We start from the raw sequence: 24416 nt of genomic DNA, 5'->3' as shown, positions 1-24416 counted from the left end.
ATGGAATAAACTAAAATCAAAGTATAAAAGCGATACCATCATTCTCTTGTACGATCTACAGTGAAAGATACGCGGAAACCCCTTAAATGTTTTGCTGAAACCATATTTTTTAATGATTGTGTAGCGTTTGTAAAATTACTTTTGGATATCTTATAAATTATCTACAATTATTTGAAACATTTACAAGCCTATAGTAGATATTCGGCCTCTTCGGCCTATTCGGCCGAATACTTAGCTCAACTATTCGGTGAGCCGAATATTCGGCTTAACGGTTTTTGGGCGGTATTCGGCGCCGAATATTCGGTACATCTCTACTATATATTTACTTAAGTTTGAACTTTCACATAAATCAACCTGCTGCTCTTAAACGCTTAGATTTAACCAGGAAAGGTGTTTGTTTGCGAGCCTTCCAAAAAAAAAGATATTTCAAGATTTTGAAATTACATGTTTACTAACATTTGAAATTTGCAAAAAAACAAACCAAGTTTTTCCCAATTTGAAACTCAACTTGAGGTTGTTAAACGTAGAAAAAAATCAAAATGTTTTAACTTTAGACTAGTTATTGATTATAATGTGAAAAAATTTCATGTTGATCAATTTTACCCCGTTTTACGGTACTCAAAACCCAGTTTTTTAGCCCCTGGGGTTATGCAAGTTTTGACAAAAAAAAAACGGTTGAAAAATTTGTGAATTTTTCAGCAAACGAAATCTGGCTTTAATATTATTAAAAAGATCGCATATTTTTCACACATTTTTATCATTTTGAAATCTATATACATATTTTACAAAACTGAAGCTTAACCAAATCCACGTAGGTTTTGGAAGTCAAAATGCATCAAATTGATATCATGAAGGTGGTGATGTCAGACTTTCTTAACTTATCATTGGAACGCCTGGCCGGTATTTAACACTGCAGAACAAATTTCGTCGAGATTGCAGTGTGTTGTCAGAATTCAAGCATGAAAAGTTGAAAAAAAAAGATGGCGGTAGTAAGAAATATTGAACAAACGGTAACAAACAAATCTTGGCTACAAGAATAAGAAAGGCAAAGATTAACTGAATTAATCACATAATTGTGCATCAATCGCTGTCGTAAATATAGCAAACTTAAGAAAAAAAAACTTATTTTGTTTGAGTGTGATTCAAAAAAGATACTGAGAGTGGTTCTAAATACCGGCCATAGTAGGGGAGATTGAGGATACTTGATTTCTGGGGATACTTGCTTCCTTCGCCATATCACGATGGGTTTAATGGGTTTAATTGATCCCTTGAGTCCAAAAAGATGTATTATTTCTTTTGAATGGATCGTAAATATTGGTTATTACGAAATTACTAATATTTGTACTGTTTATTTAGTAATTATCCTTTAAATAGGACTCAAAATACTGTATTCATTTAAAAACTAAAAAAATGCGCCTTAAAGTATGCAATGGCAATAGGGTAGTAGGCAAACTTTTAGAATTCACTAGAATATGGAATAAGTAGTCAACGGACTTTTACCTTTGGATTTTGTTAGATTTTTTCCAAGAGTCAGGGCACCCTGAATTATGGATCATGTCTACTTGAGTAAAGGATACTTGATCCTTTAACTTATAAAATATTATATTTTTTTCAGTCTCGCGAAAATGCTTCTAGTTCATTCACAGTGTCACGTAACGTTCTAAGTTTTAGAGAATATAAACTTGAAGTTACACGCTATCCGAAAATGCTAAAGACGGCCAGTTGCTTAATTTTCCCTGAAAGATATGATGAAAATAAGAAAATTAAAAAAACAGGGAATCAAGTGTCCCCATTCTCTCTTAATGATCGAAGAATCGAGTTTCTAGGCTTAAAACTTGTTAAATTGGATCAAACAAAGATATGATTCGCTGTCAAAAATGTGAAAGCTGTCAAAAATTGTAACATGTATCTATTTTTTAATTTCAAAAAATAGCATGTCACTTCCCAAAGCAGTCCAAAAAAAAGGTCCGTTACATGGTCCGCAGACTATGTTGTAAATTTATCAACTTGAACTATTTACTACGATTGAACTGTCGATGCGATCAGAATTTAAGCGAAAAACTAAAAATATTACTCAAATTTCAATCGCGTTATTCTCGGCTGAATGTTTTTTTCACATAGAACCGTCTTCCTAGGAACGGCAGTGTAACTTTCACAAGGATTATTCCAAAAATTGTAAAGAGCCAATATCACATAAAAACAAAACTAACCGGCCTCTTGAAATAAATACATCTTTCAGGAACAGCGTCAGGAACAGGTAAGAGTAAAACTAGAACCCGCGGATTTCCAAAGGTGCCTGAAGCTGTGGCGCATGATTGGAAGTCGATGACCAGCAATCACTTCATATTGCCTGATAATATCAACGCCATTCAAAGGTTCATATAAATGGTGAATCATCGTGGTCTACTCCAGGGTGGTGCGGTTGATAGTTTATACAAAAATCTTCACTAACCCTTTAATGGAAATGAACAACCTTTATAATAAAAATTCACCAAAATCGTTCAATAAATTCGTTTAGTTGGGATTGATTTTTGTCGCAAAATATCATTATTAATCTCGGATCCAACAAACGATCAAACAAAAAAAAATGTTGGATCGAAATTGAAGTAACCCTACGGCAGCTCTAATAGTTCAGCGCACTTAATTATCCTACACCCACTCCGTCCAGCACTCGGGGAAATGTCCTTTCTCCGGGCCCTAATCGGAGAAAGGCTGCAATCGTCCTTTCAGTTGGTACCGGTGGATTGAGCAGTTCGGAATCGTACTTCTGCTGGCGCTGATTCGTCGTGAATCCTCCAATTGGTACCACGGGGTACCAACTTGTAGTATATCAGAAAGTTCTCATCGAACCTTAACACCCCCTCAAGGAACCTCACCTCAAATCGATTCCAAATGTCAACGGCTGACGGTGGAGACGAGGACGGAATCGGAAACCTAGGTGGAGCCGCTAATGAATTCCATGTCGAAACCATTCGCTACTTGTGGCGTTCTAGTTAATGTCGCTAAACATTATTGGCGGAATTCGTGGGAGAAACGGCCAACAAGTGAATTGTTAATGTTTCTGTGTCCATTTGTGGATTATTTTCGTCGAACAGGAAAAAAAGAGTTCCTATTTAGGCAGCACTATAGTGATTGTTGTTAATCTGTGTGTTTCGATTGGCTGTTTTTATTTTTGTTTCGTTCGATTTTGTGGGGAAATCACTAACGGTGCATTTTTTGACACTGCGTTCAAACGGATTGTTGTGGAACTATGGGATGTGGGCCTTCCAATTCGGCAGCAGCGGTTGTTCCGGCCAACGGTGATAATGGAACCACCAAAGTGACTTACCGTACGTGGATTAATTAGTAATTAAGGTTATGGAGCACTTCCTCCCGATTGGAATACACCTGTTGAAAACTGTTTAACGTAAAGACCCTATTGAATCATGCGTTTATTATCTGATTTTTTGTTTCATAAAACCTGAAATTGGATAGTTTTAAACTTCAAGTATTTGTTTGAACTTATTCAGAATATTGTCAATTTTGCCAAATTATTAGAATGCTTTTCAAACTACTCAACATACACACATTTTTTAAAGAAATTTTTAAGAAAAACAACATAGTTCAAATATAACCTAGGAGCCTAGAATTCAAAAATCGAATTTTGACTAATTTGGAAGCAACTATTAAGGACTATTTTGCATTTTTTTTTTCTCAAAGCATTTGTTTTTGAGGTTTCATGGTTAATCTTTGAATTTTTCTTGCAAAATACTTAATCATTTTTTTTCAGGAATTTTCCTTCAAACTTTTAACCTATTAAACACTTTACCTCAACTTTATATAAGAAATTTAAAAATCAGACAATGCATGCTTGTCGAGTATGCTACAGGCTGCATAGGGGTTTTTTTTTAAATATAGCGACCCACCACACTCCCCCACACCAAGAAGCTCATTTGAGCCCCCTGGTAATGGACGCTAACTGTTCTCAGCAGGTCTGGCAGTAAAAAGGGTGAAATAACAAATCTTTATCAAAATTTAATCTTGTTGCAAAATTAAAAAATCATTCAAACGAGGGAATTTAACGATACAGCTACTAAACTACTAAATGAATCTCAGGGGAAAGATTTTAGAGATACATGCGTTTCTATTATTTAAGATACAGACAAAATGAAAAACAACTGAAGACTAAAAAGTTGTTGGCTGAACATCAAGTTAAATTTCTTTTTAAATATTGCATTTTTCTGTTCTTGAAATGGTTTCTTTACGATATGTTTTTATGAGCTGAGTTGGAATATTAATTTAAAGAATGAATGTGAGCATAAAGCGATCGGAACAAATATGAATCCATCCCACCCACTTCAAATACCAATATGTCCAGTCTCTCAAAATCTTTTCATATTCCAAAAGTTCGTTCAAAAGTTGGTAATTTCAAGGTAATTCTACACTAATTTTTATTTTTAAAATGGTGTCCACCCCCCCCCCCCCCCCCCCATCCAATTTGATCACATTAAAAACACTGTAAAAAATTACATATTTGACCGCTTTTATTCAAACTTTCAGACAATAAACCTTAAACCTTTTGTGATTTTAAGGAATATTTATTTCGTTCCAGTTTAATACCATATGCAGTAAGGTTTTTTTTACACTGATATACGTACCGCGTAAAAACACCGTGTAAAAAAACCGTGTTATTTCCCGAAAACCGTGTAAAAAAGACCATTCGAATTCTGCAGCTCTGAAGTTCTGACACTTAAGACCTGAGACCTGAGACTTGAGACCTGAGACTTGAGACTTGAGACCTGGACTTGAGAATGTAGACTAGAGACATGAGACCTGAGACTTTAGACATGACATCTGAGACCTGAGTCCAGAGACCTGAGATCTGAGACATGAGATCTGAGACTTGAAGAATGAGACCAAAGACATGGGACATTAGACCTGAGACCTGAGACTAGAAACCTAAGACATAAAACACGAGACCTGAAACCTGAGACATGGGACATGAGACCTGAGACGTGAGACTTGAGACTTATGACATGACACCTGAGACCTGAGACCTGAGACATGAGATATGAGACCTGAGACCTGAGGTATGAGACAAGAGCCATGAAAGATCAGACCTGAGACATGAGACTTTAGACCTGAGACAAGCTACTAGTGTTATTACCGCGAAAAATCATATTAGCTCCGATTTCAACTTGCGACCCCTCTAGTGAAAGGTTTTGACTTGTTGGTGACGAAAAATAGTGTCGCGAGTTCGCTAGTACAAGCTACTAGGGTTAGTACAGGTAGAAACTAGTTTCACTAGAGGTGTCGCAAGTTGAAATCGGAGCTTAACTAATTTCTCGCGGTACTAACACTAGTAGCTTGTACTAGCGAAGTCACGACACTATTTTTCGTCACCTACAAGTCAAACCCTTTCATTTGACCGGTCGAAAGTTGAAATCGAAACTAAACTTATTTCTCGCTGTACTAACACTAGTAGCTTTTACTAGCGAGTTCGCGACACTATTTTTTGTCACCTACAAGTCAAACCCTTTCACTAGAGGTGTCGCAAGTTGAAATCGAAGCTAAACTAATTTCTCGCGGAATTAACATTAGTAGCTTGTACTAGCGAAGTCGCGACACTATTTTTCGTCACCTACAAGTTAAACCCTTTCATTAGAGGGGTCGCATGTTGAAATCGGAGCTAAACTTATTTCTCGCGGTACGAATTCTAGTAGCTTGTCTCAGGTCTCAGGTCCAAAGTCTCATGCCTCAGGTCTAAGGTCTCATGTTTCATAGCTCTTGTCTCATGCCTCAGGTCTCCTGTCTTATGTCTCATGCCTCATGTCTCATGTCCCATGTCTCAGGTCTAAAGTCTCATGTTTCATGGCTCTTGTCTCATGCCTCAGGTCTCAGGTCTCAAGTCTCATGTCTCATGCTGAGGTCTCAAGTCTAATATCCCTTGTCTCAGGTTCCAGGTCTCAGATCTCATGTCTAATTTCTAATGTTTCATGTCTCAGGTCTCATGTCTCATGTCTCATGTCTCAGGTCTCAGGTCTCAGGTCTCAGGTCTCAGGTCTCATGTATCATGTTCTTAGTCTAAGAGATAAGATTTTCCCAACTTCAAATAGATTCTAAGTGTTTTCCTTTGAAAAGGACTTTCTATATTTTCTCTCAAAAACCGTGTTAATTCGCAAAAACCGTGTTAATTCCCGAAAACCGTGTAAAAAAGCGGTGTAAAAAAAACCGCGTAAAAGGACCGTGTGAAAAAAAAAACCTTGGTGTAACCGCGGGTTTGACCAACTCTACATATTTTGCGCAACATTAAAAAGCTGCTTTTTTATCCAGAAACCTACTGTTTCGTCTTTTCTCCTCAAAATTGATATCTTTGAGATGCTAACAGAGTGCCTGCTTCGAAATTACACAATATTTTCAATAGGTCTTGGGTAAATATCGTCTTAGTACTGGTTTAGTTCTTTCATACAAAAGTGACTTCTTTGGAATCATATCATTTCAGAACATCCTAAAGAAAAAGAACGCATAAAAATTTGTCGAAATGGTGCAAAAAACCGTCATACAATTAATTTTGGACTTTTAACTGTCCAAAGAATGCAAATCCAGCTGCAAAGAGCTTTGGCAGCAATTTTCGCGGTAAATAGGGTTTTCGTTGAAAACTAACATCATTATCGGACCATTTTGAATTTATCTTGAGTTTAACAATGACATCTGAAGTTTGCAAACATGATGAAAACAGTTAGTTATGACGATTCCAAAGTGGTATTATTGGTGAAAATTGGTTCAGTAGTTTAGCAGCTTGAGCCAAAACTGTAAACCTTTTTTTTTTGCAAATTGACATTTTGATCCCGGAGAGTGCTAAAATGCTAGGTTTCACGTATAAAATACTGTTTAAATTATATTTTTGTAAAATTTTATCAATTATCTATTGAAATATCATCAAAAATGCAAAAACATTGAAAAATAGTTTTGGTCTAAACTTTGTATGGCGTCGCCAAATAGTTTCCTGAGCGAGATTCCAGCGAAAGAGATTCCAGCTAAAACTTTACTCACTTGCTTGTAAGTCCTAACTACTAATATGACAATCATTTGACTTCCTTATCTTTTTGTATTGATCAGAACTGCACAGTAACGTTTAATCACAAAACTAAAATTCGCAGCACAGCTCTGAGTTATTTTCCAACGTCCCGTTGACAGAGTTAAGTTTTTTTCAGATGTTTGCGCAAAAAAAAATAATGTTTCGTTTTAAATGACTCTAATTCTTCCATCTTTCGAAATTCAGATGAAAACAAAACATACGTCGAAAACTTTACACTTTCAGCTATCATTATGAGAATTTTCAAGCATAAATATCAAATGGGTGATTTTCTACAGCGTTTGCAAAGTGATGCAATTTGCTGTGGGACACCCTTTAATTTTAATCTTAACTCAAAACCAATCAGTTTATTGAATTGTATACTTTACAAGTATGATATTAAAAAAGTTCCTTTATTAACCATAAAAATTATTAACCATAAAAAACCATTTGATAAAAAAAATATACAAACAAATAACCATTAGTTAAGCCCTTAATGGTTTACTGACCACGTATTACATACTCTTCTGCAAGGATTCGATGGTATTTCAGAGGTGGGGGATCCAGTCAGTTCCTAAAACTGTAACAAAGCTCTAATTTTATTCCAAACATCATTTTGGTTTACTTTTTTGTTCAAAATTGTTCACAAACCCTCAATACTAGAATAAATTCGGTGCTAGAGATGGCCACACGATTGCACTATGCGGTTTGAAAGTTTCTAGCTTTATATTTAACTAAGATATCCTCGATGCACATAAAACATACAAAAACGATTCGATTGTAAGTAGGATAAACAAATTTTTATATTTTTTGCATATTAGTTACAATAAAATAATTTTAGAATTCCATGATGATGATGTTAATCAGCATCGAAACGTCGGACTGATCAGAACATTGTTTTTGAATTAATTTTGACTGCCTTGCCGAGCAATACCAGCACGATATCCTTAATGTTTCAGATCATTATCATAAGCATTTTTCGTTTCACAGACATCAGACTTAGAAAATTTTGAAAAATTTACTTCAGATCCAATAATATTTAAATCAATTTTTCTCCTGTAAATGACATGCTACATCAATTTCCAGTACATCATTAGAACACTTATTTTCTTAGCTTCTATTCGAAATATTTTTCATTCTTACACGGTTAACAAAATGCTAAAAGTGAGTAATTTTATGATTTACTCTGAGGGTTTAAACGTTTTGATCTCTGCGGATTGGTTTGGGCCATGAGAATCAAAATAATCGTGCTGTTTTGTGTGGTTTTTGGCTTATTCGTTTGCATAAGGATTATGTGTGTCCCGTTAAAGCATGAATTCTTCCAGGTAACAACGATATCGATTTTATCATGAACAATCACATTACCGTTGATTCGTGTGGCCATCCCTTGCTAAAATTGAGAGTTCTTGAACGTTTTTGATCAAAAGGGTATCTAAACAAAGATGATGTTTAGAATAAAAACGAACTATTTTTCTGTTCAGGGTCTGATTGGTGCTGAGTGCTGAAAAAAAATAATGGTAAAATTATCTCGAAGTTATCAGCTTTTCAACAAAAAAAAAGTTATAAGGCGTCGTACACAAATTACGTAACGCATGTAGGGGTGGGGAGGGGGATTGAGTCTGCGTTACTTGCTGTTACTTAGGGGGGAGAGGGGGTACTTGGTTCAGTTACGTAACAAATTAATGGAAAAAAAACCTAAATAAAAGAATTTTAATTTTCTTTTTTTGGCGAGCAAATCTACGCAAACCTTTTTCGAAAACGTCAATGGTGGTTAAGTTGGTGCGTTCAAGGAAACACTGTTCATCAACAGCTTTTTCCCATGGACTGGATTTCGACAGGGTGTGTAAACTACCAGAGTTCAATGGTATCATGGGTTATCAAGGAGAGATCAAGCCCATTGTTTTTATTACCGTTGACGGGGGCCCAGATGAAAACCCCCGTTACTTTGTGTACTTTTACTTTTAATTTCAAAATTGAATATGGGGGGGGGAGGGGTTTTGCGTTACGTAACTATAGAAGGGGGGTCCTATCAAACGTTACTTATTGTTACATAGGGGGGAGGGGGTCTAAATTCTAGATTTTTTGCTTACGTAATTTGTGTACGACGCCTTATTAATAAATTCTAGGACTCCTTTATTTTGAATGATAATTCTTGGGAGGTTTTCCAAAGAAAAAATTCACCACCGAATTGGGAGTGTATGCATTTAAAATTTTTAAATGATTAGATTTCAAATTTTTTACATTATTTGATATTTAAATAAAAAAAAATCAAGTACATTAATTTAACCATTTTATTTTATAACGAATTTTCATTTCAGTGTTTTATAAGGATTTCAAGAGAAATGAGAATTTTAATTCATTTTTAAAGTTTTATCATTCGTAATTCTTACATTTTTCACTTAAGACTCACACATGTTTCACTTCGGTAAAATATTACTTGGACACCCTTCAAATATATGTTGAGTTACAAGCAGAAGATTTTTTTTATCTATTTAACTGGCTCCAAATGGTGATACTTTAAAACAAAATTTTCCTTTCTTCAAAAAGTTGTTTGTCTGCTTTTGAATACTGCTTTTGTTGGGAAAAGTACAGTGAAAGACCTGCTTGATCAGAAATATTTCATCCTTGATCATTGTGCATAGAAAAGGACAAGAAATATCATTTCATTTCTTGAAATACGTGTTTGCGAGATACCTTAACATAAGATACTAGGAAAGAATGGAGAAATTTTAGCCCAATTTCTTATTTTAATAATTTTTTTTTTTTGAAAACATTTTAAACTCGTCATCTTAAACATATTCTGAAAGCATGTAATTTCAAATATCTATCATGCTAGTGGAATGTTAAAGGTAGATTTATTATTTTTCGACAATTTTTTTTTGTTGCTCAGATTTTAAGTCAAAGATATAGAGAATTCTAAAAGTTTGTCTACAACCCTGTTGTCCTAGCATAATATAATTTCAGGGGACAATTAAAATGCTTAAACAAAATCAATCATTTAAGTCTTTTTAATCAGGCAATCATTGGTGAACAATAGTTTTTGCATAAATAATAGTTATTCGAGATTTATTGTAGGGGAGAGTGCGGTAACGTAGGCCTCGGGAAAACATGGACCATTCCAAATATCTCAGCTGTGTGTTGAGATAAAAATCTCCATCCAACTGTCATCGTTGTCGCTTTGCGTAAGCATATATTTCTATATGTTTTTACTTGTGTACTCATCAAATGCTTTTATATGTACCTAGCTAAAAAAATCGCTCACATAACTAAACATGCACCTGAAAATTGAACCATTGGGAAACCTACAGTTCATAACAAAAATAAAACTCATATGCTTATTATCTCACTTTTGTCCATGGAAATGAATTTTTTCATGAATAACCAATAAGCCACTCAAGAGCAACCAATTTGCAATTCATCTCTTGCGGGGAATCATGGGCCACATAATGTGGGCTATTTTGGGCCACTTTTATTTTTGGTGTTTTTATACACATTCCTAACTTAAAATACATTTATCCTATCTGTAAAGTTATCTTACACCAAACGAATAGTAGGGGAACATGCCCTGTTATACGCCACCTAAGCAAATCGCTGATTTTCTATGCATTCCACGTACAAATTGTGTCAAAAATGGGTGGAATCGTTGAATAAAAGTGTTTTCTACAAATGTCTATGATTTTTTATTACTCAAATTGCTATAGTTGCTTCTAAAACTTGATTTTTAAAAACCATATTCAAAGCCACAAAACAAAACTGTGTTGCAAATACGCGCCGCTGTGTATTCAATACGCGCCTAGCAGCCGAACACACCCGAAAGCAGCCGAAGATCGAAAACACACCAATACTTACAGACACTTTGAATGAAAAGAAAATCAAAATGGACTAAACAAAATTTAAAAAAAAAATTTAAAGTAGATTTGTTGTGCTGAATTCACGCTCAAAATATGGTTTTAGACTTTTTGTTCATTTTCAATGAAAAGTGGCCTTTTTGAAAAATTAATGCTATTTTCAGCCTACTACGATTGGCGCGTTTTAAGGAGCACATGGGCCGTGATAGAACATACCCATAAAAATCATACCTTATCGAATTCAATATGGTTTTTTAGCATAAAATCATAGTTTAGATTCTCCTCTATCGATGTGTCAGAAAATATTGTCTTATTCGTTTTTCTCTGCTTGGTGACACCTTATTGAAAGTGTTTTAAAATTTAGATCGAGATGAAGAAAAACCTAAATTGTGAAATTATCACGACACAGGGGCATTTTAAGTAAAAATTCATACTTGCCATGACCAATCACAGCATTTAAAACAAATTGGTAATATTTGACAGGCTCAAAATGTTTCAGATTCTTCAAAACAAGGGTGGCGCGTATTAGCCACATGGGGCGTTATATGAACTTTTCCCCTAATGGAAAATATTCTGTCAATTTTATCCATTGTGATATAGACGAACATAAATCTTGTTGGTATAAGGAATTTTGCCAAAACGTTCGTGTGCCAGGTTTTTTAAACCATTAGATCATAAACAACTCTCTTTTTTATTTCATCATCTGAAAATTGCTTTAAAATAACGAAAATACTTATGAAATTACAGTTTTGGTCAATTTTGATTTGGTGGCCCACAATTACCCACCATTTTTCAAAATAAAAAAAATATACCTTTTTTTAAGCAGTCAGAACTCGCGGAAAATAACTTATTAAAAAATTTAAATAAAAAGTCTGAGAAATGTCGTTAGAAATGTAGAAACTATACCTTTTTTTATTTAATCTTTTATGATAGAAAAGTTATGGAGCAAAGAAAAAAAGTGGCCCATGATACCCCACTCTCCCATAATTTTTTTAAGAATGCTTACAACTTTTCTCACTATACGGGTTATTTCCCAAAGGAAATTTTCCGCTGAACAACTTGTTCGAAGACCATAACTTCGTATCTTATTAGACAAAAAAGATATTAGCTTTCAACAGGTGAATGTCTTTTCGTATTGATAAACAATAAATTCAGTTGACATCACTGTCATTTGAATTTATTGTTTATCAATGCCAAATGACATACACCTGTTGAACAGCTAATAACTTTTTTGTCTAATAAGATACGACATTACGGTCTTCGACAAAGCTTTTCAACGGAAAATTTCCTTTGGGAAATTTATAAATTGGCACAAAAACCATCAGCTGGCTCGGCTCCACAGAAGAAACAAAAATGATTTTGATTTTTCAGTACAAAATATTCAATTTTTCCATACAAACATAAAAGTTCAAATTTACTCATATAAAAGTTACTTAAAAATTCTGCAAAAAATCATGAATGAGTTTTGGACCAAGACGAAGCATTTTAGACCCCAGGGTTTGAGAAATTCAAAAATGACCCCAAATCGACTCAGTCTACTGTACAAGGGTATTGAAGTTCTAAAAAAAAGTGCAATTTGACAGACTCTATTGTAGATGTGCATGTTTGGTCTCGGTAAACTTTAAGTACTTCTCTACACTTGAAATGCTTACATTCTTAAGGAAGCTCACTCTCCCCAAAGAGTTGCTGAGTTTGCCCCACACATTGACTAAATGAGCGAATCAATAAATATTGGCCTTATGCTCCTATTCTCCCTACCTTTAATAATTTTAAAGTTTCTAGAATATCTTTTCTTCTAAATTTGGTATATTGAAAACGTTATCATGGCTGCAATTATGAAATTCAGCAAAATATAAAGTACAACCAGACTTTTTAACTCACCCTGTAGCGCCCCCGGAAGCTTTTGAAATCCCTCTGGAGGACGAAAACGCGGATAGCCTGATCAAAAAACATCCCCCCAAACGATTGGAACGCTTAGAAGCTCAACCCACAACGCCTCCAAGTATCGAGGACCTAGAAGAGAAACTAGCAACGGCCGAGATTCGGCGACAACAGGTAGCATGTTTTTAGTTTTTTAAATTAAGAAAAGATATTTAAATTGTAAATTGTAGTTTCTAGCAAGTCGGGCCCAAAAGACAGTTACCCAGGAAAAATCCGACAACGATGAGGATGAGGAAAAAGTTGATGAAGATAAGATTACTGAAGAAACCGAAGGAGATGAGTCGAAGGAGGGTGAACAACAGGAAACGGAAAAGGAGAAAGATTGAACTCGATCTCTCTTCGTGGTGAATGTGATCAACTTTTTTGTGAATAAATTATCCAAACAACAGCTTTTATTAAACATACATTTATTAATCTTTCCACTTGTCATTATATACTTTTTAATTTTTGTTTATATATAGATCATTTGAACCTAGTTGTTTTCACATTGTCAATAATAATAATCAATAATCAATTATAATTATTTATATTTTTTGTGGCATACCCGTATAATATACTCTTATAAAATAAACATTTTTTCAAGATTTTCTTTTTCTCTTATCTCTTACATTACTTTGCGCTGATCGATTTTTTTATCGTTCAGCAGCTTCCTCGCCCCTAGCACAAATATCTTCGTAAATTCTAATCCATTTCCGTTGCTTTTGTCATTCCTTGTCTTTTCCGCTTAGCTTGCATGAATTTGTTTTTAGTTTTTAATCTCAGTTTGTGTTGGGAAAACAAATATCCACAAAAAGCTAGCGCATTGCAGCAATTTAGGCGCTGCTCAATTCTCTTCGTTTCACAATGTTTCTTTAACTGGGTTCGGACCCTTAGGATTAAGGTTTTTAGGCTTGTTTTCCAAACTTCTTTCTTACTTTTACATTCTCTTGCGTTTTCTTCCGTCAAGTTACCAGTTGCTTCAGAAGCAATCACTCATTGTTTGTGCTTTTTGTTTTAAATTAATTCATCTCTTTCGATGATTTCTTTCCCCATTGCATACAACTTTTTCTTCTCTTTGATTTTCATCTGTCTTCAGCTTCTTCAGGATTAGGAAAAGTTTGCTTTATTTTTGTTTCTTTTTTTTTCTCAGTTGGTACAAAATGTAAGTGTTTTTTTTTCTTCATTTTCGAAATGTAAATTGGTTATCTAAACATCCATCTAAATATGTTAGTGAGTGTGTTTTTTGTTGTCTTAATTCCATTAGCTAGCTGGAGTTAAAGAGTGGAGTGGAGAGAGCGGTGATTTTGATTGTGACACGATGAGTATTTCCTAGGAAAATGTATGAAATGTGCTTGCTTGCTCGATTTTGGGTTTCGTAAGAGATCCTCTATTATAAGGGTTTTATTTAAAGGGGCATTATTTGTTTCTGACATGTGTTCGATTATTATTTCGCGTGGGTTGGAGTTTGTTTGTTTCTTGTTACATGGGATTGAGATTTTGAAAAGGGCTTAAACAATTTTTACTTTGATGGTACAAAACATTTATCAAAGTAAGATGGAATAGTAAACATAGATAATAAGATTTTTTTTATTTAAGAAAAATTAAAAAGGCTTTTGTAATTTAAATTTCAAAAATATTTTACCAGATTTTTTTGTTTTAATCGGGATTTCAAACAACTTAAGAGCCAATATTTTCGATGAGAGTATATTGTGTGTATGCCATGAATCTCGATCCTATACTATAGTCAATGATTCTATATTTGATATATTGTTTCTATTAATTCTACGTTTCAAGTGAAAATGGTCATTGTAGTTGCCATAATATTTCTCTGTCCTTTCTCTGTCAGCCTTGAACGTCGCTCAAAATATTTTTTCTCTCTCTCTTAGTCTGTGCTACTTTTTTTTTAGTTGATGACATTTTTTACCTTTTCAAAAAAAAATTAAACCTTTACATTTGACATGCCGAAATTGAGGTAAAATGAACGAATTTCAGTTAAATTTTCAGTTTAGAAATGTAATGATCCGAAAATCTATTTTTTTTTCGATTTTATTAATTTCAAATAATTTTTTGTTGTTGTGATTTTCACTTCTTCAACTGTTTCAGAACACTGTTTCCGCCTTTTTCCCAGTTTTGGTATACAAATAGTGTTGTGAGAAATTACTTTCGCTTCGGTTGTTTTGGTTTGTTTGTTAGGTTATTTTGGTTTTTGTCAATTCTATTCTGTAGCCCAGTATGATACATCAAAATGTGCGTTTATTGATTTGTTTTTATTTTTCAATGTTTTTTTCTGGTTTGTTTTTGTTTTTTTTTTTTTGGATTCGCAATCAGTTGAAAAAACTCTGATCGTTGGTGATGAATAAAGAATGCTAATTTAGACATTTTCTTTAACAGATTTTGAGAGTAAATCGAAATGATTGATCTGCTTTACAATTCCAAACCAAGGTTTTAAAATTTCAAAATCTGATGTTCAAAACTTCTTCTCGATTCAGGCTTTGATGTGGGGATTCCATATTATTAAACCGGATATTCTGAGTTCTTAGAATCAATTTTCGACTCCGAATTGTGACATCAAGTTCAGGGCTTCGAATGCTGATTGAGTATGAATACTGGCTTTTAATTTTAACATTGGATTCTTACGTTCGAATTCAAATTCTGACTTCGGGTTTTCACTTCAGATTTGACTTCTAATAATGACTTTCTGATTCCTAGTTCGAATTTTTTTTATAAATTCTGACTCCGAATCAGGATTTCGAGCTCTGATTCAAAATTTGAACATTGCATTCGGATTTTGAATCCTGACTTGGACATTGGAATAATTATTCTGACCTCGAATCTTGAATAAGAATTCCACATTTGAACTCTGAAACTGCATTTTATTCTGACTTCGAGTTCTGAATCAAGAAATTCCACATTAGAGATTGGACTTTAAATTGGTTGTTTATAATCTGACATCGAATTCCGATTTCAGATTCCATCTTTTAACTCCGACATAGAGATCCAATTTAAAACAAACTGCTTTATTATTCTTATTTTGAATTAAATAACTTGAACTTGCATAACATACTTCGAATCCTGACTTCTAATCCAAGATTTAAATTCGACCCAGCAAACATGAAATCGTATCATAAATGATAACTTAAGTCGTTTACAATGGTGTTGCAAATCAGGGGTGTCAGGTGTCCTGATTTTACAGGATTTAACCTGATTTTCGCGAGGCCGTCCTGATTTTCCAAAAACGCTTGAATTGTCTTGATTTTTAAAGAATGGCCCTTAAAATGTTCTGATTTGTCCTGATTTTAGAAGAATATCTAAATTATAACTAAATTTATTGGTTAATGATGAGAACATCAAACAAATCTTTAATAAAATAGTTTATCCAATAATTGGTTCAAATGATATTTAAATGGTGTTTTTCGATAATAACTGCAGGCCAGCCAAGACTCTTCTCGCTTCAGTTGCATAATTCGAGGCGTCAGAACTCGCACTATGCAATCTTAGCAGAACTGCATGTTATTTTCACCAATTTAGTAGTGTCCTGATAAATCCTGACTTTTTTCGTCCCGGTGTACTAATTTTTGAGAAAACGACCTGGCGAATCGAAATTCCAACTGCTTACACGCTCGTATTTGTTTAATCAATTTTGGTTCAAAAATAACCATTTTCAACCTTTTTCAGCATTATGTGTTTTGAGACCTATCCGCTGGAACCCATTAAATGGTTTTTCGGGGAAAAGTGGAAAATTGGTTATTTTTCAGTCGTATTTAATATGGCCAAAAAGTTGGAAAATGGTTATTTTTTCATTGAAATTTAGGAAGCATTTAATGAAAATTGCAGCTATGATAGTCAGAAAGAATTTTTTATTTCGAAATGTATTTTTTATTGTGAAAACTATGTTTATCACTGTATTTTTACATTTCGATGGTTTTCGTGAAAAGAAAAATTTTGTTCGAAACTAGCATTCTTTAAGTAGCTACAGGGAAATCGTATCGTTTTTTTATCCTTTTTCCGGTTAACACCCAAAATCTAAGAACATAGTTGAAATTGTTCCTTGAAATATTGATGAAAAATAACCATATTGACAGTTCTGCAGAAAAAAAAAACAGAAAATGGTTATTTTTCATTCAAAAATGGTGAAATAAAAACGAGCGTGTAATGGAAAGGTCGTATAAAATGTTCTCTGAAGTCAGTTTAATCGGATAAGTTAGAAAGTTCACCAAATCTGAAAATTTTGAAGTGATTTTGTTCCCGCACGGGCTTCAAGTGAGAAAATCATCATCATGCTCCCAGCAGTGCACTCAGATGGCTTAAATCAGATGAAAATTAAGTAATATTGACCAATGAATGAGAGAACTGGAAAAAACTGTCGCTAGCACAAATACTATCTCATAGCCTTCAAATATTTGAGCTAAATCTTGCGTTCTCTAGCATTCTTCCAAAAGGTACGAATAAGATGTCGGATAGTGCCCAATTGGTGTAGTTTTGATCGTTTTAGAAATAAATTCAATTTATATATGTATATTGCCTCTACTTTGGTAGGTAAATGCTTTTTTTTCAACTGTCATACGTCATCATAATAATTTGATTTCATAAATTCTTGCATAAAAATAAGTAAAATGCATGCTATCTTTTGTCCAACATTCCCAATTTATTAGATTCCCCCTCGAGATCAGCGATGCAACATATGCTGATATTCCGGTATTTATACCGATTTTCAACAATAATTTTTACCAAGAATGGGTATATACCGAACACCGATTTTTGGCAATACATACCGATTTCATACAAAAATTTGCTCAGAAATATGTTTTTTTCAAAATATAACTAAAATAATGGATTTTTTTTATTTTCAAATTTCAAACCATTGCAATGCTAGGACATTATTTGAAATCAAGTCTCAAGAATATAATAAGTGATTATTTTCAAATATTTTGGGACGCTGATTACCACTTTTTAATATTTTTTTGTTTGCTCTTGTTATCGAAATAGCTTTTAACAATTGATGAAAATTCATTGAATTCATAAAAATTTATTCAACAAATTTGTTCGTTTTTTTTTAATCTGCTAAAAACGTGAATAGTGGGTGAAGAAATTTTAAACAAAATTGAATTTTCAATATTTTTTAAAAACGTATATCAAACCGTTTCAGTCATTAACAAAGTAGTTGAATAAGTTAAAATCTTTATTCACTCAATCACTTTCTTGAATAACGTCAAAAATAGTTGTAATCTCACTATTAAATGTTCTAAAAGTTGTAGAATTCAATTTTTCATAAGGTTGTATCTCTGAAACAACAACATCTAGGAGAGATCTGAATCCATGATTGAATGAAAGATAATAAATTAATTCAAAATCATTTGATCAATTTGGAAATTTCTACATTTCAAATCACCAAAACTAGAGGTGATGGACAACATTTGACAAATGTTTTAGATTCAGAACACCAACATCTACCTAAATCAGTTACTTAAAATTAGACACCAAAATGCTCTCTCCATGTGTAGTAGACTGAGTCGAATTGGGGTCATTTTTGAATTTCTCAAACCCTGGGGTCTTAAAAGTTTCGTTTTGGTCCAAAACTCATCCATGATTGTTTGCAGAACTTTTAAGGAACGTTTACATGAGTAAATTTGAATTCTTAGATTTGTATGGGAAAATTGAATATTTTGTACTGAAAAATAAACATCATTTTGGTTTCTTCTGTGGAACTGAGCCTGCTAATAGTTTTTGTGCCAATTTATAAATTTCTTACAGGGAATTTTCCGCTGAACAACTTTGTCGAATACCATAACTTCGTATCTTTTGAGACAAAAAAGTTATTAGCTCTTTAACAGGTGTATGTTTTTTGGCATTGATAAACAAGAAATTCAATTGACACCACTGCTGGGTGCCTAGCGAAGTCGAGACCACTTTTCATGCCATACTTCGTGAGGCACAAGCAGTGGTGTCAATTGAATTCATGGTTTATCAATCCAAAAAGTCATACACCTTTTTAACAGCTAATAACTGTTTCATCTAAAAAGATACGAAGTTATGATATTCGACAAAGTTGTTCAGCGGAAAATTTCCTGTAAACGTTACTTAAAAATTCTGCAAAAAATCATGGATGAGTTTTGGACCAAAACGAAGCTTTTAAGACCCCAGGATTTGTGTAGTATTCAGTGTTTAGAGTTGCATGGACTGTGTCTATTACAGAAAAAATGATGTTTTAAAATCGCAATGCTAGCAAAACAGCAATTATTTTAATACTTTTTCCTTGAACTTGGCTTTAAAAGCTTAAAAAAACCGGTATTTATACCGATTTCTGCAATTTTCATACTGAATACCGATTTTTTCGGGCTTTAAAATAAGTACCGATTTTCATGAGGCATCACTGCTCGTGATGCGTCAACTTCAAGAGACAAAAGAGGGATTTTTAAATTGGTCCGGCCTAATTAGGAGTCAATCAGGAACTTATGCCTGATCTCGAATTCTTTTATTTCTGTCTCAGAATTTGGCTTCGCATTTTTATACCAAATTCAGAATCTTCCTACAAATTAATGCAGAGCTAGAAATTCTACTTCAAATGAATTTGAATTCCGAGTTAAAAATCGACCCAGCAAACATAAAATCGCATTTCGAATGATAGCTTAAATCGTTAACAATCTCAATGCGAATCGCAATTCCTACCGAAAAAGTAAACGATCTTAAAAGTGGTTACTTTATGTATGTATGTATGTATGTATTGAATCCACCTTGGGTTTACGGCAGCGCCGCGGTTGTGGCAAAAAAAAATAACCCACACGTCCATCTTAGCTACCACGCAACACAATCATAACCACTCAATGAGACTTCTGAGAGGATGGAATCGTAAGCAGAGGCACTTACGGTATCCAGGGTTAAAAGGGGAAAAGTCTCGAGAAGCTATAAACATGTTGTTGACTAACCAAGATAGCATGCAAACTATAATCCCGCCGCCAAGGCTTCCGAAAAAAGAGTGCGTCCTTATTTTACAAAAAGTAATCAAATACTTTATTTTTCTCAACCATGCCAAATTCCCTTGACATAAATTGAGGAACGTCTAGTATTCAATGCGGTACTAGCATACACGGTAACCCGATCTTTTTGTAAAACGAGGATACCCAGATGCCCCTACCCTAGATATTAATAAAATACAATAGATATATAATATAACAAAATATAATATGAATATATTGTTAATACAATAAAATTATATAAGAATAAATTAATATAATAAAATATAATATGAATATAATTCATGACACATGTGGTTATTTGGGATGTTTAAATGATTATAAAAAAAAAATCAATCATGTTCGCATACGTATGTGGTTACAACAAATATCAATAGCGAATAATAAATAAAAAGGTATTAGTTTATAAAAAATATATTTGCAGCTCAACAGTCACCTGAAATAATTGAAAAATATGATACAATGAGGTCAATTTTTATAAAAGGTACATTTGTAATGCCGTGATGATCACTTTCGAAACTGAAAAGGGTGTAATCACATGTTAGTTAATAAATATATATATATCTTCAATATATAATAATAATAATAAAAAATGTAAATAAAATAAATATTTTAAACTGCTTCAAGAGCTACAATTACAATGTATTAATTGGTATATCTACAGCTCCAATCAAGTCTGGGATCTCATGCTGAAAGCTGGAATAAAAGTAGGAAATCCGTTATGGTGGATATAACTTGACCTGAACCTTTCTTAAGTAGAAATTCGACTTCGCACTAAAAATTGTTAGTTAAATTTAGAAACTATGTTATCATCAGGTTTTTGAATCCGTTTACTCAGCACAGTTTTATAGAGCAATTCTCGGTTTGATTGGTTTTGGTTTCAATCATTTTCAATACAAACGTTGAAGTGGTATGAAAAACTGAGTATCTATTAAATTAAGAAATAAATGCTGCATGTGCTAAACATGCTTTTTAGTTTGGTCTTCACAAAAACAGACGAATCATATGCAGTTAAATTTGAGTTAAGACGGTGAATGCCTTTTTTTTATACATATATATATATATAAAAAAATCACTGAAAAGTAATCTTTAACGAGAATTTTCATTAGTACCTTTATATGTTTTGTATTTACAATTCGCCAGTTCCTTCATGTCATTATCAACTACATATGTTGACCTGTGGAACAATATTTATTAATAAAAGCGTCTGTCTTGAAGAGATGTATGATTGAATTCCATACAGCTGCCAAATAAAATAAATAGGAAGATTTTGAACATATGAATGTATAAAATTATGATGCTATGACATTCTGATACGATAAATTTCTCTTAATATGATTAAATGAGCATGGATAAAAAAAACTTCTTTAAAATCTTTTACTGTGCTTTTCAAAAGATATGTGATGGGCTGTAAAAAAAAACAATTAATTTACTGTTCTATTATATCATCGCAAGAATCAAGAGAAGAAATAGAGAAAAAAAAGATATGTTGGAAGTCCCTCGCCGCCTGCTTTGCTCCTTTTATGAATTTGTATGAATGGATATTAATATAAAGATAGAATGTGGAATTTTATGTAGCAAAACATATAAACAAAGTACATTTCCTATAAATAATCATAACAATTAACACATGTATTTCCAGATGCCGCTAGGTAACCTGAAAAAAAGCTTTTTTTTAAATTAAATTCTATTTTGAAATTCAAGCTTGAAGTTTTTTTACTCTTCTGTGAAAAACCTTTATAGTGCCTGTATGTAAATTTGAAATACAATGTTGTTATAAACTCTCAAAACTGACAAAATATAAAAGTTTAGTAAGTAAAGTTAAAGAACAAATCAGAATACTCCACCATGCTTCAATAACTGCCATTTTAAATTCAAACGTCATCTGAAAAGCTGATAAAAAATAAATATTTGTTGAAAAAATAAACTTAACCTGGTGGAAAATATTAACTAAATGATTCAATTCAAAACACTCACTTTTTGAACAATATTGTCAAAATGTCAAGGACGAACTGCAACATATGGTACAATTAATAACGACAATAAATTAAAAAAAAAAAACAAAGAAATATAATTGAATAAATAAAAATATATAAATATATATGAAAAAATATATATGAATCAAGAAAACAATATTATATATATATAAAAAGAAATAAATGTATAAAATATATTAACATCTAGTGAACAGTAATGAACTACAATGGAAATTATGGATATTATGCGAAAAATAACATATGATTTTTTAAAAATAGAAGCGAATTTTACGATTAAAAAATAACTGACATAGATTCGGAGCAATGACACGTGACAGTGCATTGATATACAAAACATGGTACAGCTGCCGTTCTATTAGTTGATCTGCAAGCAACGTGTTACTCAAAGGATCTGTAATAATCTGTTATAAAGAAAAGTAAAAATTTATTGATCTGAAAAAAAAATCTTTTGCCTATTTTTCCAAAAACCTATTTAGTTCCCAAATTTTGTTTTGCAAATTAAGCAAATTTTGTTCTGTAGTAGTAAATTTAATTCTTTTGTTTTAATTTTTCCAAATCAAATTTCAAAATTTCATTGCGAGAAATTTACAACGCTTTCAATATCAGTTAAAATTGTTTTAAAATAGAATATTTTAAAGGAATAAGTATCTATCACAGCAACCTTTAATTTATGAAAGTTCCTAACACAAAAGTTATACAAGAAATGGATGGATCTCACCAGGAAATGTTGAATGTTGAATTTTCCCCGTTTGGTCGAAAAATCATCTTGGCAACACAGGTTTGCGGGTCGCCTTGCTCTGCTACGTTTGTGAGTGTCGCCAATCATCAATAACACCCAAGAGCACCAAGGCCTCCCATGCACTGACGAAACCATCATCAAATCCATCTATCGTATAGATAACACGCACACACTTTCGCTCTTGTTTAAAAACATCGCATCCATGAGCGTAAAAAAATATTGAGCTACATGTTTGCCGATCATTTCTGCACTGAATCTTCTCAAGATTTTCTTCGTTCTCTCGAACAAACCATATTTATCACCATGCCACAATTCATCCAAGTACATCAGAAAGCCCCACATTCCGAGCATGTTTCGAAAATTCTGCTATTTCGGCTGTGTCCAACAGCTCAATTATATAACATCGCCGTCAAAAAACGGTAGCACCAGGGCTCCGTTTAGGAAAGCGCACACACACACTGAAACTAATGAAACCCCAAGCCACTCGAAATGGTTGCAAAAAATTGCGATTCATCAACGTATGTTAACGAAACCAGGCTCAATTCACAATCCGTAACCGACAACGATAACTTCAATTCTAAAAACTCCAATGAGACGTGAATCTACCAAAAATCCGAAGCAAAACTGAAAAATCTCGCGGACCAAAACTCGATTTGTTTCTTTCGAGCAGCGTTGCCAACCGAACTGCTTAAAAGTGGTTACTTTAAGTCGGTATAAATCGAATATGAAGAAAATTCGCCATTCAAGTGGGAATACAATCTTGCTGTTCTCTCTGCGATAAGCAATGCAACCAGATTGCTGAAAATCAGATGGCTTGTTTGGAAAAATTATCCAATGAGAGAAGCAGCAAATATTGTCGCTGACAACGATTTGCATGCATTGAAAGCCAAACTTGCGCTCTTTCGCATGCTTTAAGGATGTAAGAATAAGGTGTTGAATATCGTCCAATTTGTATAATTCTTATCGCTTAGGCCAGAAGTTAAAAATATGTGTGTATATTGCCTCCACTTTTGTAGGTTTACGCTATTTTTTCGTGTTTTATGCGATGATTTTACAATGTATATGAAAGGTAATGCAATTTTCGTTGAAAAATATACCTCCAAAAATGTTTGCTGGGGAATTTCTAACCTCAAAAGACAAAAAAAAATGGTTTGATTTTGAATTTGACTTAAAACTCCTTGTTTCCTAGTTCTGATAATCTGTCCGAGTTCATAATCCTTGTTCCAAATGTCACAACTCTGATCTTAGCTTTTCAATTCTTATCCATTTTGAACATTTTTTTACTGATTTGAATGGAGAAATAAATTTTTTCACAAGTTATTAGGTAATTTGAATTCCAACTTTACCAGAAAAAAAAATGTTTCCTTTTTCTAAATAAGAAAAGTACAGATTCAGATTTTTTTTTCTTCAACCTAAACTTACATAGTTTCATCAAGATATCCCATAAAACTCAAAGTTATTTTAAATTTTAACGATAGGAAACTCCTTTCTCAAACCAACATTTTAAAGATTTGATATATCTTCGTTTAAGACTGATCGTTCTATCAACTCTAAATAACCCTGTTTCTCAAATATAAACTAACTTATCGTTTTTGCACTTGAATGATTTTGTTTGTTTGTGTTAAAAATTGTTTTGTGTGATTTACTCACAAACTTTTTTTTTCAATTCTTTTTTTTTTTTGTTTCCAGTTTATTTTTATTTCAAAGACCGCCAGAAATTCCCTTCCTGTTGTTTTTTTTTACATCTACGTACCGTTTTCACACTTACTTAATTATCTACCTTCTTACCCTACTTACTTACTTATTAAGTGTCTAGTTTACAGTTTTGCTTCTTTGCTTTGGTTCTCGATTATATGTAAGTAGGTGTATGTTGTATGCTGTATATAT

The 24416-nt window shown here is 33.1% G+C and overlaps 1 protein-coding gene across 4 annotated transcripts; it reads left to right on the top strand.

Annotated features, from left to right (window-relative positions):
- The first annotated feature begins 2743 nt into the window (after positions 1-2743).
- LOC129741912 (uncharacterized) lies at positions 2744-13430 on the top strand. Of its 4 annotated transcripts, none has more exons than XM_055733727.1 (4): positions 2744-2938; positions 3282-3329; positions 12791-12957; positions 13014-13430. In XM_055733727.1, exons 1-4 carry the CDS (start codon positions 2893-2895, stop codon positions 13167-13169), a joined length of 417 nt encoding a protein of 138 aa, XP_055589702.1. In that variant the 5' UTR covers positions 2744-2892; the 3' UTR covers positions 13170-13430. The 4 variants fall into 4 exon arrangements, with proteins under 4 accessions (XP_055589702.1, XP_055589701.1, XP_055589700.1 ...); XM_055733726.1 differs by having other exon boundaries at positions 3279-3329; XM_055733725.1 differs by having other exon boundaries at positions 2744-3044; positions 3279-3329.
- The last annotated feature ends 10986 nt before the right edge of the window (positions 13431-24416 follow it).

The sequence above is a fragment of the Uranotaenia lowii genome, chromosome 2 (genome assembly GCF_029784155.1).
Source record: "Uranotaenia lowii strain MFRU-FL chromosome 2, ASM2978415v1, whole genome shotgun sequence".
Taxonomy (NCBI): Eukaryota; Metazoa; Arthropoda; class Insecta; order Diptera; family Culicidae; genus Uranotaenia; species Uranotaenia lowii.
This window is presented reverse-complemented; position numbering and strand designations above follow the sequence as displayed.